This window comes from Akebia trifoliata, chromosome 14, assembly GCF_017979445.1.
Source record: "Akebia trifoliata isolate Shusen 1 chromosome 14, ASM1797944v1, whole genome shotgun sequence".
Lineage (NCBI taxonomy): Eukaryota > Viridiplantae > Streptophyta > Magnoliopsida > Ranunculales > Lardizabalaceae > Akebia > Akebia trifoliata.
Window position 1 is genome coordinate 21,994,610 of NC_141388.1, and position 17,312 is coordinate 22,011,921.

The 17,312-nt window shown below is 41.1% G+C and overlaps 2 protein-coding genes across 2 annotated transcripts; both read left to right on the forward strand.

Annotated features, from left to right (window-relative positions):
• Positions 1-4,091: 4,091 nt before the first annotated feature.
• LOC147386548 (uncharacterized) lies at positions 4,092-5,645 on the forward strand. The gene is made up of 3 exons (XM_086424572.1): positions 4,092-4,433; positions 4,517-4,822; positions 5,169-5,645. Exons 1-3 carry the CDS (start codon positions 4,092-4,094, stop codon positions 5,643-5,645), a joined length of 1,125 nt encoding a protein of 374 aa, XP_086280698.1.
• Positions 5,646-5,681: 36 nt separating this feature from the next.
• LOC147386549 (uncharacterized) lies at positions 5,682-7,815 on the forward strand. The gene is made up of 2 exons (XM_086424573.1): positions 5,682-6,645; positions 7,148-7,815. Exons 1-2 carry the CDS (start codon positions 5,682-5,684, stop codon positions 7,813-7,815), a joined length of 1,632 nt encoding a protein of 543 aa, XP_086280699.1.
• Positions 7,816-17,312: the final 9,497 nt, after the last annotated feature.

Consider the following 17,312-nt stretch of genomic DNA (forward strand, 5'->3'; position numbering starts at 1 on the left):
TCTAGAGGGGGGAGAATAACTCATACCTTTTGGTACCTCTATCCATCAATTTATAGAGATGAAATCTTAGGATCCCTTTAGATCCTATTATTGATTTGACTTTTATTAGATTTAAAAGGTCAATCTTCCTTGGTGATTTGGAATGTATCTAGTAAATATATAGTTCCCATACATTCATCATTTTTTGGGACTTTTCTTAATCAGAATTTTAACCCCTTTTGATCTAATCCCTAATTTACTCCAACTAAGATCCGAACCCACGGTTGATTTGTGATCGACGTGAAAACTCATTCAAGTTATCTCAGTCACGATGGACACTGGCATAACACACACAAAAATAAAAAATAAAAAACTAGTTTAAAAACAACTCCAAGGCACCACTTTTTCCCCTTTGATGCACTAGCGATGAACTCTTTTAAGACTCTTTAATAGCCATGAGTCAAGCTTACCCTCGTATCTCCATACCAAACTTGAATCCCTAAGTTCCATGTGTGGCCCCTTGGTACCTAACAAGAAATATCTTCCACAATACCCCCTCTCGGGGGTTTGGACTTTCCAAGCGCCTGAGAACAAATGAACGGTACCATGTGACATGTGGCCGCACACCTTATAAATTCTTATTTTGAGGTCTAAGATCTATTTAGTTAATGTCCATGCCATGCATCATCTGTTTGTTTTACTTTCAAAAGTATGGCGATTATAATTACCTCGATTTATTTAAATCACTAATTTTGTTACATGCCTCGAAGTATTTTTCACAAATACATTGTCTATTTCCCCTTTTTTTTTTGTCATTTCCTCTTTATCAACCAGGTTTGATGCTATAATGAGTCAAAACACTTAAGCTAATAGTTATAATCTCCTATGGTTGGTCTTGGAACAAAACTCAATTAAACCCACCCCTAATGATTAGATTTGGCTCCCTTATGAACCAATCAATATTAAAAACAATGACGAATTAGCTTGATCTTCATTGGTCGAGCTTGGTTATCTTGAACTAAGTTTTTATTAACGAAGAACTGACCTCCAATGTTCAGGCTTAGATCCCTTTACGCGCCAAGACTTTCAATGTGTGCCGACCCCTTATGGTCGAACTTGACGCCCGTAACAAGCCAATGCTTTTCAAACCCCCTAAATGGTCGAGCTTGGTTCCCCCAATGAGTGAAGGTTTGCCAACCCTAAATGACCGTGCTTGTCTCCCCCAACGAGTCAAGGCTTGCCAACCCCATACGGTTGAGTTTGGCTTTCCCAATAAACCAAGACTTTGCCAACTCCACACAGTCGAACTTGGCTACCCCAACGAGCCAAGGTTTTCCAATCCTAAATGGTTGGGCTTGGCTCTCCCAACAACCTCAAACGGTTGGGCTCTACTCTCCCAACGAGCCAAGACTTGCCAACCCCACACGGTCGAGCATGACTCCCCCAACGAGCCAAAGCTTGCTAACCCCACACGGCCGGGCTTGGCCCTCCCAACGAGCCAAGGCTTTCCAACCCCAAACGATCAGGCTTTGCTCTCTATACAAATTAAGGCTTTCGAGTTTAAACTGATCTCATATGGTCAGGTTTTGCACTAAGTGATCCTGCACGAATGACTTAGGATGTGGACAAGACTCATCATATGAGTCGAGTGTGATGCTAAGTGATCCCGCACAATCAACTTAGGATGTGGACCGGACTCCCTATATGAGTTAGGTGTTTGTCAGGTTCCTCTGCATCTTGCATCTCTTTAAGTAATAGAAATAAAACAATTGTAACAAAAATCAATGTAGTAACAATCCAATGTTATCGATTTGTGTCTTTACCTAAAATCACATAAGTCAAACTCACTCGACTCGTCGATTTGAGATCAATAAGTCAAGATCGGTTGCACATTAGCAAATTAGTCTGATGAACCCCTACTTATACCACTTGGTAAGTAAAATTCGGATTAAGCCTCAAATTATATCATTTTACTCGACCAAAGTTGTAAAGTTTGACTCTTGATTCGAACTTGCACTTAGCTCCCATGTCACTTTTTTGTCGAGTTAATTCATGTAATAAATAGGGTCCCGTAGAATCCTTAATTATGGGTATAACCCGAGCCCCTCGAGCAATGTAGTTGCTTGACAGAGTGTATTGGTTGACTTTGTCAAGACGATAATTCAGTAACTTGGCTCACCAAGTTGGGTTTGGGTTAAGCCCCCCTTATTTTTACTTAACTCGATTGAGTCACCAAATTACAAATCAGGTCAAATTGACCTCTCATGACTTAATTGAGTCATCGACTAATTAATTAGACTTGTTAGCTCAATTGGGTCTCAACGAACATTAAATTTCATGCCAACTCTCTACTTTTTATATCATGACCCATACGTGATCTCAATAAAATCGGTGTGCATTTAAGGCATCCAACAACCCCCAGTTTATTTTTTTTGACAATTTACTTATTATTCTTTACCCAATTATTTTTCATTCAAGAAGGGGAAGGGGTCCCATATATCAATAATGAGGTATAGACCAAGCACCGAACTCAACCCAACCTTCTCAAGCTCCAACCAAGGGTTTTATGCACATCAAATTTGATGTCCATAGCTACACCCAACAATCTTTTATGCCTTTTCAATTACCTTAAATGATGCAGAAACTTTGTTGCCTTGTTTGTTTCCTTGTTACATAACAGAGTACGTATCCCTTCCTTTCTAGACCTCGTGCACTGCCCACGCAATGTTTCCAATCTTGTCAACGCCGCACGTGTGCAACAAAACACACTTCCTCCTTTCACACACGTTACGTCTCTCACTCTCACATGGCTGCAATTAGTCCTTCTTAACCCCATCGCAAACCTAGCTGCCCCAGTCAGAACCCCCAGTGTGGTTGCCATTAACCATGGTTAATAATGACTGTGGAGGAGTAAAAACCCTACTAATAAGAGAATGCCTTGTAAGTCGGAAACGCACTAGAGGTTTGGGTACACATACTCCCGATCCATGATAAGTCGGGATAGACAAAAAAGGATAATAACCACGTGGGAGGATAGGGTGTGGTGATCCCTAGAATCACGGGATTTTTGAATGCGAGATCTCATATCCTAACTTTAAGGGATTGAGCGTTAAATTCTTCAAAGAAAGAAATCACAGATCCTAACTTTAAGGGATCGAGCGTTTAATTTTTCAAAAGAAGAAAGATTGATACAAAAGACGAGGAGAAATAGAAGGGATGAGGCTCTATAAAGAGGGGAGGCAGCATACAATGAGGAGGGAGGAAAAAATAAAGGAAAAATCGGAGAGTGGAGTGAATATAAAATATCTTTTTACATAATTTAACTTTGGCATCGGAGGCTTTTTTTTTCCAGGGAAGATCGGGGAGCGTAATTCGTAAAGTCCCATCTTCAGATTAAGGACTAGCGAAAGTACATTCGAGATTTCTTTTTCAGCGCAGATCGGGGGACTATAATTTGGCGCTGTCCGTGGGAGCGAAAAGCAGAAACGCGACAAACACATGGCCAACACCAGAAACACCGGGAGAAGAACGGCAGCCAGAGAGAATGTCGTGGGAACTGCAAGAGATGTTGAGCTAAATGCAATGCTGGGAGCAATTGAGGAGAGACGCGGCCAGGGAGATCAGGATAACTTAATAGCACCAGACGTCCAACAGTTACTGGCGCAGATCAGAGAAGAGCTACAGCGGAACTTGGATCATCAAGCAGAGGAGATACGAAAACTAAAAAGGGAGAATGAACATCTGAGGCAACAAAGGGAAGAGGAATCAGGAAATCATGAAGGATCGGACAAAGACGGAGGCCAGTATTCCGGGGACCACGATCATAGACATGAGGCAAGAAGCGGAAGGGATCATGTATTCACAGAACAAGATGCATTTCCAAACCTACTTACCATCAAAGAGGTGGAGGAGATGCTCAAGCGCAAAGAGGAAGATGCGGTGAAGAGAGGACAGGTGGGAAAACTCGCTCAATCGGCCGTCAGGGATCTAAGGACCTCTCCATTTTCTGTCACGATTAGAAACGTTGTACCACCAAGGAAGTTTCACATGCCAAAGTTCGATTCATTTGATGGGACGAAAGATCCGGTGGAACATGTTATGCATTACAGAACATGATAGTCCTACATGAAGGAGATGATGCTTTGATCTGTAAATTATTCCCTTCGATACTCAGATCGGGGGCACTCTCATGGTTTCAAGGACTCCCGTCCGGGACGATCGGAAGCTTCCAGCAACTAAAGGAGATGTTTGTGGCACAATACATTCATAATAGACGAAGGAAAGTCAAAGTCAATGTCTTGTTTTATCTACGGCAGGAAGAAAAGGAAAGTGTTCGTGATTTCACGGCTCGGTTCAGGAGTCAACTTCTTTCGGTGGAAAATCCAAAAGATGGAATGGTCGTTCAAGCATATGTGAACGCGATAATACCGGGGACCAGATTGCATGAAGAACTGGTAACAAACACCCCAGAGAGAATGGAAGACCTCTACGTGATAGCTGAGAAATTCATTACCTTAGAAGAAACATTGAAAACCAGATCCAGAGAATCTCTGGTATTGTCCAAAACAGCATCACCAAGAAGTGTAGGCCAGGAGAAAAGGAGGAGCGAAGAAGATATGGGGCCCGAAAAAAAGAAAACACGGGAGCATTCAAGTCGAAGTTCGTGGAATTCAAAATGAGTCCTGACCCCTCTAAAGGTAAGGCCTTTGGATATATTGAGGCACATTCGACAAGATCCCAACTTCAGGCCAGCGCCTTAGAATTATCGGGGAAGACCAAGAATGCCTTACTGCGAATATCACAAGGCAGAAGATCATCTGACCGATACTTGTTGGAAGCTAAGGCACGTTATCCAAGATATGATCGATGAAGGGAAGCTCGAAAGATACGTGGCAGGTAAAGAACCGAGGAAGCAAGACTTGCCACCCCCTCCCCCTCGAAAAATCCCGACTCAGAATGAGAATATTCGAATGGTAGTAAATACGATTGTGGTAGAATTGAAAACAGATAGATCGTCGAAAGAACAGGCCCACTCAAAAATCAAGAAAGCATAGCACGAACGAGAAGTGTATCAGGTAGCGGAAGGAATCAGGGTGGCATAGGTACTAGAGTTAGTATGGGGAAACAAGGCAATGGTATTCACTCCCGAAGATTTGGAAGGAGTGTTAAGCCCTCATAATGACGCATAGGTGGTTACCTTGGAAGTTGGTCCGATCGACCTAAAAAGGATACTAATCAATGAAGGGAGTGCAGTAGATATTCTATTTTTGTCAGTAGCAGAACAAATGGGTGTGCTCGGAGGAATGGAGCAGTCCGAGTTTAGTATCTACGGATTTAATGGAAGTCTCGTTAGATTTGCAGGAGAAATTATTTTGCCCGTGTCTGCCGGACCAAAAGTCGTCATGACCACATTCGTCATAGTAAACTCTGACTCGGCGTATAACGCCATCCTCGGACGAAGATGGATTCATTCAATGCAAGCAATACCGTCCACGTTCCACCAAGTCTTGCATTTCCCGACCCCTCAAGGGCCCATGGAGGTGCGAGGAGATCAGACAATAGCTCGACAATGCTTTACCTGCGCAATAAGAAATGGGAGAAAGAAAGAACATCGTCAGAAGATCGAACAAGTGAAAAACAATACAACTGACCCAGAAGAGCTATAACAATTATAGAAATCGCAGCAAGCTAATCGAGTATCCATGGTAGAACAACTAATGGAGGTCGACTTGGGAGAAGAAGGAACACATCTGACCTACGTAGGGACAAAAATGGAGAAGAAGGAAATAGATAACTTGATTGAGTTCTTGAGAAAGAATAAAGACGTGTTTGCTTGGTCATTAGAGGATATGCCCGGGATCGACCCATGGGTGGCATGCCACCAGTTACATGTAGATTCGAATGCCCGACCATTTCAGCAGAAACCACGGAGATTAACGCCGAAGCTGAGACAAGCTGTGAATGAAGAAATAACGAAGCTTCTAAAGGCCGAATTCATTAGGGAAGTACAGTTTCCCTCATGGATCGCAAACATAGTAGCGGTACCCAAGAAAGATGGCCGAGTTAGAGTGTTCATTGACTTCACTAACCTGAATCAAGCATGCCCGAAGGATGGATTTCCTCTCCAAAGGATCGATCGATTGGTAGACGCTACAGCGGGACACGAGAGACTCTCGTTCATGGACGGGTACTCCGGATATAATCAAATCCCATTAGCCTTTGAAGATCAGGAGAAAACGTCCTTTATCACCGAGCAAGGTTTATTCTATTATAAGGTAATGCCATTCGGGCTGAAAAATGTCGGGACTACATATCAAAGGCTGGTCACACAGATATTCGAAGATAAACTCGGGGACACTATGGAAGTTTACATTGATGATATGCTGGTGAAAAGCAACCGAGTGGGGGACCATATGTATCATTTGGAGGACATGTTCGTCCGCCTAAGAAAGTACAAAATGCGTCTCAACCCAAAGAAATGCAGGTTTGGGGTGTCTTCCGGGAAGTTCCTAGGATACATGGTTACGAGAAGAGGGATTGAGGCCAACCCAGATCAAATAAGGGTGCTGAAAGAGATGACTTCATCAACTAACGTCAAGCAGGTGCAGAAACTGGCAGAGAGGATAGCCGCGCTTAGTAGATTCGTGTCAAGATCATCAGATAAATGTAAACCCTTATTTTCACTGCTCAAGAAAGGAACGGGGTTCGTATGGTCGGAAGAATGCGAGAGAACATTCCAAAATTTAAAGGAATACCTTGATCGCCCCCTGTTCTAAGCAAACCAGAAGATGGCGAAATCTTGGGTATGTATTTTGCCGCTACGCCAACAGCAATAAGCTCCATACTTTCAGAACAGAAGGAAAAAAAGAATTACCAATTTATTTTGTGATTAAGACATTAGGGCCTTCGGAGGAAACATACAGTCGAACAGAGAAGATTGGTCTCGCGTTGGTCTACTCAGCACAGAAGCTCAGGCCATACTTTCAGGCTCATTGGGTCAGAGTAATCACGGATTATCCAATTCGAGAAGTATTGCATAAAGCCAAAAAATCCAGAAGGATAACTAAATGGGCCGTCACATTAGGAGAATTCGATCTCATTTTCGAACCGCGAAATGCTCAGAAGGGATAGGTGGTTGCTGACTTTCTCACGGACTTTTCTGTAGAAGATCTGTACTGGGAAGAAGAAGAAGAAGCAGATCCACCCGAAGAATATGTACCTGACCCAATGAGCAAGGAAACAAGGTGGAGATTATTCGTAGACGGATCAACAAACTTTCATGGCTCAAGAGTAGGCATGGTATTGGTTACTCCCAGTAATGATCGACTGGAGAAAATAATAAAATTAGGATTCAGAGCGTCAAACAACGAAGCAGAATACGAAGCAGCTCTCGACGGATTACAAATGGCCAGGGACCTAAATATTGAAGAGCTGCAAGTTTACTCGAATTCCCAACTCGTAGTTGAACAGTGCGGAGGGACATTCCAAGTAAAAGATGATAGGATGGCGAAGTATGTGGAGGTAGTCAAGATAAAAATAGCCAGATTCAAAAAAATAAAAATTTCTAGGATATTCAGGGACGACAATCGACATGCCGATTCCTTGGCATATATTGCATCTATGCTCCGAGATTCCGAAGTCCGAACGATCCCTATAGAATTCCAAGTCGAGGCAAGTATCGACCTAAAAGGAAGAACATATTGTATGTCAATTAGTTCACATTCAAGTTGGATGGACGAGATTGTAAACTTTCTAAAGACAGGGGAAGGGCCCACAGAAAAGAAAGTGGCTTGGAAACTAAAGAGGAAAGCTGGGCGATTTGTGCTCATAAAATGAGAGATCTACCGAATGTCATATAAAGGACCACACTTGAGATGTTTAAACCAAAAGGAAGCGCGTCTGATCCTAGCTGAGTTGCACGAAGGGGTACTGAAAGCGCCCTCGATCCGCGGGGTGAGCAGATCCGCTTTTGACCCTTGAGGTTTGGGAGTCGCCACTTAGTTATTATGGTCTAGGAATCAAACTGACTCTAAAACGGATAAAAACTAATCTACTATAGAAAATCTGAATCCGGGGATCATGTTACGGGGTTGGAAGGTGTTAGGCACCAACCCCGCCCGGCCATTGCCGGTCTCTACTTATCCCAAATAAATCTACATCGCTAATGACAAACCTAGATTAAAAAAATAATAATAAAAAAACTTACCTTCGATCTGCAAAAGTGTTATTCCCTCAGATCTGGCGAAAACGGCTCCTTGTACCGTATTCCTTACTTCGTTCTATCTCCGGATCTGATTCCTGATCTCCGAGGTAAGGTATCTCCTTCTTGGATCTGGGTGCTTTGAATTTGTTGTGGATTTTTGGGATGTTTTTAAGAGGTTTTTGGGTGTTTTTTAGGCTAAAATCGGAGTAGGGGTGTTAGGAAAGGAGTTAGGGCTCCAAAATTAGGGTTTTGGGGAGGTTGTGGAGGCTTCTTCACCTACTTTTTCTAGGGTTTTTTCTTTGATACGAAAATAGGGTGTGGAGGCTCCTATTTATAAAGTTTTTAGAAGCATTAGGGTTTGATTAGGTTTCAATTAGGGTTTTGACTTAGTCTTTAGCGTTTTAATTTAGGGTTTTGACTTTAGTCTTATGAGATTGACTTGATTAGTTTAGATTAGGGTTTTGACCTTAGTCTTATGAGATTGACTCGATTAGTTTAGATTAGGGTTTTGATTTAGGGTTTTGACTTTAGTCTTATGAGATTGACTTTAATACTTGACTTTAGTCTTACTTAATTGACTTTAATTTTGACTTTAGTCTTATTTGATTGACTTTAATATCTTGACTTTAGTCTTGCTTGATTGACTTTAAATTTTTGGAGAACCCCCCTCTATTATATTTTTGATTCTTTGGACCCCTAAATGGAGGGGTCATTAAAGAAATATCTTGCGAACCATCAACAATTTTTCTTGAAAGCCTGATTGATCAATTTTTTGGTTTAAATTTTATAATTAATTTTATTAATGTTTCACTTTACATTATTTAATGATTTATTTATTAATTTCTAAAATTTTAATTATTAAAATTATGAAATTACCATTTTGCCCTCGGAGAGGATTTTTTACGTTTTAAGTCTTTTTTCAATGTTCCAGGATATTTTGAAATCAGTTTTTCGTAAGGAATTCAATGGGAATGTTGGTTTTTGTCATTTATGAAATTTTTGTGTGAAATGGTCGTGAATTTTATGAGGGGTATTTTCTTAATTTTGTCAAATTTTGTGAAAATTAGTGAAATGATTTATTTGCTTTCGATTTGACGTTTTATGTATTTGAACGGATTTTCCTAATCGTAATGTAGGCTCTAAGGTTGTTTTGATGTTAGGGGTATTTTGATAATTTGGTCATTTTTAGTGATTTTTATCGTGAAGCTTCTTTTTGATTTGCAGGATGATGATTTCTATGTTTCTGGGGTAGTATTTTCCTAGCGTAGCGTGGTTTCTAAGTTTTGTCAGTTCGAAATACCTCATCCGGATTTCTGAAACATATCTGGTAACGAAATAAAGCATTAGAATAGACATCCATCATTGGGAACCTTTGCGATCGGGTTGACGACTTGATTAATCAGGCGGATACAAAAAAGGGATGTCTACAGATGCCCCTCTTTGGCAGAGGGTTGAAGCAAACTCGATAGCAAATCTATTTTGGTAGATAGTGCGATATCCGAATGCCAAAACTAGTAACAGTTCATTTTGCAGCCTGATTTAACAATTCGTCGGGGTATTCGAATCATTGAGCGTAAAACTCTTTTCGAACTAGAAAAATGTCAGGTCCTTGAGCGCGAGCTCTCACTGGCAGTGTCAGATCCTTGAATTTTTAAAAAATTCTCCTTGACTGATGTAACAACTATGCAAGTGTGTGGGCTCAAAATCTGAGATAGATTTCAAAGAGTTTGAGTTGGAAATGAGTCAAATCTGAGCATGAAGTAAATATAAACTGAGTAAAATTCCAAGAAAACCCTTGGTGGCATCTAAGCATAATTCCGAGAAAACCCTCGGCAGTAACTGAGCATAGTTCCAAGAAAACCCTTGGCGGCATCTGGGCATAGTTCCAAGAAAACCCTTGGCGGCATCTGAGAATAGTTCCGAGAAAACCCTCGGCGGCATCTGAGCATAATTCCAAGAAAACCCTTGGCCGCATCTGAGCATAATTCCGAGAAAACCCTCGGCGGCATCTGAGCATAATTCCAAGAAAACCCTTGGCGGTATCTGAGCATAATTCCAAGAAAACCCTTGGCGGCATCTGAGCATAGTTCCGAGAAAACCCTCGGCGGTATCTGAGCATAATTCCAAGAAAATCCTTGGCGGCATCTAAGCATAGTTTCGAGAAAACCCTCGGTGGCATCTGAGCATAATTCCAAGAAAACCCTTGGCGGCATCTGAGCATAAGTCCAAGAAAACCCTTGGCGGCATCTGAGCATAGTTCCGAGAAAACCCTCGGCGGTATCTGAGCATAATTCTGAGAAAACCCTCGGTGGTATCTGAGCATAATTCCAAGAAAACCCTTGGCGGCATCTGAGCATAATTCCAAGAAAACCCTCGGCGGTATCTGAGCAAAATTCCAAGAAAACCCTTGGCGGCATCTGAGCATAGTTCCTAGAAAACCCTCGGCGGCATCTGAGCATAATTCCAAGAAAACCCTTGGCGGCATCTGAGCATAGTTCCGAGAAAACCCTCGGCGGTATCTGAGCATAATTCCAAGAAAACCCTTGGCGGCATCTGAGCATAGTTCCGAGAAAACCCTCGGCGGCATCTGAGCATAATTCCAAGAAAATCCTTGGCGGCATCTGAGCATAGTTCCGAGAAAACCCTCGGCGGTATCTGAGCATAATTTTAAGAAAACCCTTGGCGGCATCTAAGCATAGTTCCGAGAAAACCCTCGGCGGCATCTGAGCATAATTCTAAGAAAACCCTTGGCGGCATCTGAGCATAATTCCAAGAAAACCCTTGGCGGCATCTGAGCATAGTTCCGAGAAAACCCTCGGCGGTATCTGAGCATAATTCCAAGAAAACCCTTGGCAGCATCTGAGCATAGTTCCGAGAAAACCCTCGGCGGCATCTGAGCATAATTCTAAGAAAACCCTTGGCGGCATCTGAGCATAATTCTAAGAAAACCCTTGGCGACATCTGAGCATAGTTCTGAGAAAACCCTCGGCGGTATCTGAGCATAATTCCAAAAAAATCCTTGGTGGCATCTGAGCATAGTTCCGAGAAAACCCTCGGCGGCATCTGAGCATAATTCCAAGAAAACCCTTGGCGGCATCTGAGTATAATTTCAAGAAAACCCTTGGCGGCATCTGAGCAAAGTTCCGAGAAAACGCTCGGCGGTATCTGAGCATAATTCCAAGAAAATCCTTGGCGGAAACTGAGTAAAATCTAAGATAACCCTTGACGGCAACTGAGCAAAATCCAAGATAACCCTTGACGGAAACTGAGCAAAATCCAAGATAACCCTTGGCGGCAACTGAGAAAAATCCAAGATAACCTTTGGCGAAAACTGAGCAAAATCCAAGTTAACCCTTGGCGGCAACTGAGCAAAATCCAAGATAACCCTTGGCGGAAACTGAGTAAAATCCCAGATAACCCTTGACGGCAACTGAGCAAAATCCAAGTTAACCCTTGGCGGCAACTGAGCAAAATCCAAGATAATCCTTGGCGGCAACTGAGCAAAATCCAAGATAACCCTTGGCGGAAACTGAGCAAAATCCAAGTTAACCCTTGGCGGCAACTGAGTAAAATCCAAGATAATCCTTGGCGGCAACTGAGCAAAATTGGCGAAGGAATGAAGGACTTTTGGGAAAGAATGAATGAATTTGGAAAAAGACTGATCAGAGTGAATTGAATAAATCTGGAAGATACTGAATCTGGAAGAGAAATGATCGAATCCAGGAATGATTGGATCTGGAATACCATATTAGTTGATCTCTGGACACAGTCAAATGTGAGATCCGAAGTGCTTTTGTTTGAACCTCAAGGATTTATCCACAAGTTTTATGAATTTAAACCTGAGTTTTTATTTCTTTGAACCTCAAGAGTTTTTTGAAGAACTGTTATCAAAAGGGTAACCTTAAGTTTGAGGTTTTTAGGATTAACATTGCTCCCAAAACAAAATGTCCCTAGTTTGACAATAAAGATGGCATTGAAAATAATTGAACACATCATTAAAAAATGCCCCTGGTATAAGGAGGGAAATTACATAATTTAGAGGAAAAAGAAAAATGCTCCTTGTATGAAGGTTTGAAATATTTGATTACCACAAGCGCAATAAATATCCAACTTTTAATTTTGATTAATTTTATTTGAAGATTTTGAGTCAGGCTCAAGAGAACAAAATATTTCCTTTTGAGACTCATCCTAGAATTCACCCTTCTCTCCATTGGTTCACTTGGGGAAGTAAGAATTTTCAGATCGATCGTAGATAAGATATTTGTGGCTTCTGAATCTATGCCTGATTTAAGTTGAGTATTGAACTTGATTATTCGGACTTCTGATGTTTCAGCTCGAACCGCTCTCAACTTGGGATTTTCTTCTGTTTTTCTTTGTCGCTCTAATTTTTGCCTAGATCGCCTTTTCAGATTTTCAATCTATCGAGCTTGCTCTAACTTTTGCCTAGATCGCCTTTTCAGGTTTTCGATCTAGCGAGCTCTTTCTTTTTTCCTTTACTCTGATTGTTGCCAAAATGTCCTTTCAGATTTTCAACCTTGCGAGCTTGCCTTAATTTTTGCCTAAGTCGCCCTTTCCGGATTTTCAACTTAGCAGGCTTCTTCATTTTTTTTTATCTTTTTCTTCTCCTCTGAAGTTCTAGAATTACTGTCTGATCATGCTTCGCAACCCTCCTTGACTTTTTCACATGGTACTTAGGAGAACTTTTATAGGTAGGCTTGGGACTAGGCATAAAAAGAAAGGAATTTCGAGGCTCAAAAACCCAAATGCCCCTTGTGTGGCATTTCATTTAAAATTTTTTCTTGAACTTTCTTCCTCATTTTGGATGATATTTCTTTTTCTTTTGAATTTTTTTCTTTTTAGATTTTTCCTTTGTTGGGGAATCTATATATATTTTTTTTATTTTGATGTGGTCGGGCCTGAAGTAACTTCTCAGGTTGCCTACGTACCCCAAATTTTTGGGATTAGACCAAAACGTAGTTCAAATTTTCCCTCCCCTAGGTTAGGTGATCGGGCTAAGAAAGAAAAATGCATCATTTTTTTTTTGAAAAGGCTGCAAAGGGCTGAGAAAGGAGATAATGAATTGGGTAGCAGGAAAATTAATTCGGCCAAAGATGGCCTCCTTAAATGTAGTACCATTTGATTCGGTCAAGTTTGGTTGACTCTAGTAGTTCACTTCTTGAAGTCTGACGATTTTTCCAGACAGTATTTTCTTAATGAATGAATTTCTCCAATTGGGTTCAGACTTTCTCCTATATTCGAGGAGGAGTGTTCAATTTTCTTTGAAGTCTGATAGTTAAATCCTTGACCTGTAAATGATGAGCTTTGACCTTTTTGTCAAATGCACGGGTGACTCTTCTTAGATAAGCTTGCACATAGTACAAGGCTTTAACTCGTTTTCTTCGATCAAGTTTAATACTGCTGACGAACCCAATCTGTTTCTAACAAATGATTTTCTAACAAGACCCTGAGAGACGAAATTTCCATTTCAACTGGCAAGACTGCTTCCATGCCATACACTAAGGAGTAGAGAGTAGCTCCAGTAGAGGATCGAATTGAAGTTCGATATGTCCATAGCGTGAATGATAATTTTTCTGACCAATCTCGATGTGATTGACACATTTTCCTGATGATAGTCTTGAGACTCTTACTAACTGCTTCAACCGTTCCATTGATCTGAGGACGGTAGGGGGATGATTTGTGCTTCCTGATCTTCAACTTTAAATATAGAGTAATGATTATGCTTTGAAGTACGACCCATTATCAGAGATCAGTTCAAAAGGTACCCCCATATCGACTGATAATATGTGATTTGAAACTCAAGATGTAGTAAGGATAGTGCTGATACATTTTATAACATCTTCTTTAATTCCATTGATATAGACGAGTATCTATTCCGTGTTGAACAACACCCAAGCTTGTACCCTCATATGATCACACGAACAAGTCTTTTGAAATTTCTGAGTAAATTCATTATCCCTTCGTGTTCCTTTAGGGATAAGATGGTTTCTATTTGAATCTCTTTAGGAATTATTTTTTGTTTCGAGGTCAAAGACCTTTCTTTTCTTGATTAAAGGTTGAGCCCGACTCTTATCTTTTTGTTCAGAAACGAAATCTATCAAATTATTAGTTAATTCGTTAATGCGCTCGAGGTATTCAAAAATTTCCTTTATCCGATCAATTTCAGATGGGGCAACTACCTCTATAGACTCGATGAACTAACTTGACTCAATAGGAAAGAGTAGACTCAATCTAAGGAAGACATGACCTTGCTGGAAAAAAGGACTCGAGCTAACCCAAATGACTCATGAAAACTCAAGACAAGTACCCACACGAGTTTGATTAGGACTGAGGACTGAGATATTGCTTATAACCGGTAGGATTGAAGCACTATGATCTTCAAAGAACAACTGGGCGATGTTGAGAAATTTTGAGGTCATTTCTGACTGTTGACTTGATATTGACATTTACTCTAACTGACCGGATTTACAACCCTAGCTAGACGATGGACGATTGAGCTTAGACACAATGATAACCCTTAAACCTCTTTGAAGGTGAATTTAACCAATTTCAGTGTCACCCCCTTGATAACATTTTAAATGAACCTTGAGATTTTATTGAATTTTTTGCACCAATCCATTAAACAATTCATCTATTCAATGATTATTTGAAAAGGAGATATTTATTCAAAAAGAAATATAGTTTTATTGAAAATGATTAACAAACAATATGTTCTTATTAAAACATCTTTCAACAAATTTGATTTGAACTATTTTTACATGGATGCTTGGCTTTGTCTTGATGGTCATCAGGATTGCTGTCAGGCTTGACCCTCTTTGCTCTAACAACTGGCTCTTTGAATTCTGCTGGTCCGTCTGGATACCCTAAGGTGCGCTTGTTCCAAGCTTTCTCAATGAGGTGTACTAACTTTTCAATCAAAGGCTCGGGGGAAAAGAAAGCTTTGTGCTGAGGTAAGGATAATTTTGTAGGTACATCGTACTGTTCTGGGATCAGATTAGGATGGTAAAAAGATGTTTCTTCTAAATCAATCAGACGGACATAGTAGGATCCTTTGGTTCCTAGAACAGGGGAATCAGTCATCCACCAAGGGCACTTAAAATCAATATGACAGGTGAGGCGAGAGTCTAACCATTTGCTCCAAGCTTTGACTGAGTTGTGACGCACTAACAGGTTTCTCTTGGAAAAATGTTCTGGCCCCTATTCGAGGTTTGAAGGAACCTCTACGACTTTGAGACGGTCACAAAGCCACATATAGAGTAAGTAGGGGCTTCCCTTGAAGCTTTCCCGCTCACCATTTTTTATGGCATCTAACCCTGAGAAGGTTTCAGCTAGGATGAGAGGTACTGGGTTGGCTTTCCTTGAGAGTTGAGAGGCTATATCTATGAAGGATTCAGGGATAATTTGGCCATCACTATTGGAGGTCAGTATGTATTGGGCTAGGATTCCTAAGCATAATCGATAATCCCTAGTGGCTCGCCAGGCTTCGGGTTTTACATGATAGGGTGAGCGGGGAGCGATACGGGAGCGTACGGCCCGTAAAGGTACTAAGTTCAATCTCCCGTCATTCACTAAGACCTTGGCTTCTTCCTTGGAAATGTTTAGTCCTATGGCGAGTTCACCAGAATATCCGGTCTTCAATGAGGGCCTGACTAGAGGTCCTGAAGTGGATATCCTCATGATGCCGCAATAATCCTCGTGAGTAGGGCATAAATGCATATACCCCATATGGAATATGTGAAGATAGGGGTTCCATCACTTAGCCATAACATGTAAGAGGTTCCAGTCTATCTCAAACTCATGGAAGTAAAGAGCACTCCTCAACATGAATCTCCCAAAATTGATCTTCTCTACAGGGTGCATCCCTACGACGGTTGTTTTGACTAACTGATCGATTGGGTTATCGCCGGAGGCTAACATCCTGGTTTGACACAAAAGGGTATTTTAGTACTCTTCCAAGGTCCATGTAAAATATCAATTTTCTTTTGAAAAATCTTGTTCTTATGGAAAATATTTTCTGGAAAATATTTTTTTTTGGAAAACATTTCTTCTAGAGAACATTTCTTTTGGAAAACAATCTTTTCTGGAAGATATTTTCCTTCTGTAAATTATTTGTCTTCTTTTGAAAATTTGATTTGCATTTTCAATTTAAATGGCTCGGTCCATCATGATTGTTGGATCGGGATGGACTGGGTCATTATTGTAAAAGAATGAGTTCTTTATTGGGTTGGTGCACCCATTTTAATTTTCAAAAATAAAATTTTGATCCTTGAGGACAATCATGCACTCTGATCTCACCATTCACATCACTCACATACATTCATCAAGCAACAGGCATTCATTCAATAAACAACCCGGGAACACCCACGATAAGTTCGAGTCGTGACCTATAGGGAAGGTTTCTAGACTCTAAGCTTACTACGTGCAATGCATTTTTATCTGGCCACCCTTGCCCAAGCACACCTATATACCTTTTGGTACGTGGTGACTTGGTTTGATATACTGTATAGGTGATAATCTAAAACCTCAATTCACTTTTCTGAAGCCAAAAACAGCCAGTTTGATCTCCAGTTGAGAGGTGGCGCACAATGCTGAGCAAGGGCCCACTTAAATACCTCTCGTCTAGAACAGACGTAGTCTATCCCCCTCGTACAATAGGGTACAGCGGGGCAAGATCTTGCTTAGGCACCGATTTTGACCAAGAAGTGCAATTGATATACTTAGATTATCTTTTATACCTACGGGTACGAGTCAAGAGTTGTAGCTTTTATAAATGGTTTGGCATCCCATGAGGGGACCGACCACGTACTAGTACTACGTTAGCAATCGGGACATGTGACTGTGTGGCTTACAATAGGTTAAAGGCTCAGGTCGCTCTAGCCTGGGTGCATCAATATACTTCTCAAAATCACCAAATCAGACGGTATTGATGCCCCAGTTTGATATACCCTAAGGTACGTGACTGGAGTTGTGGGTTTCATGAATGACGTCGCATCTCCGAAGAGACCGGGCCATGCACTAGTGCCACGTTGGCTAAATGGGACGTTTAAGTGAGTAAAGCAGTAAACGTGCATGTGGTGTGTGCGAAACAGGGTGGGGTGTGCCCGAGGTTTTT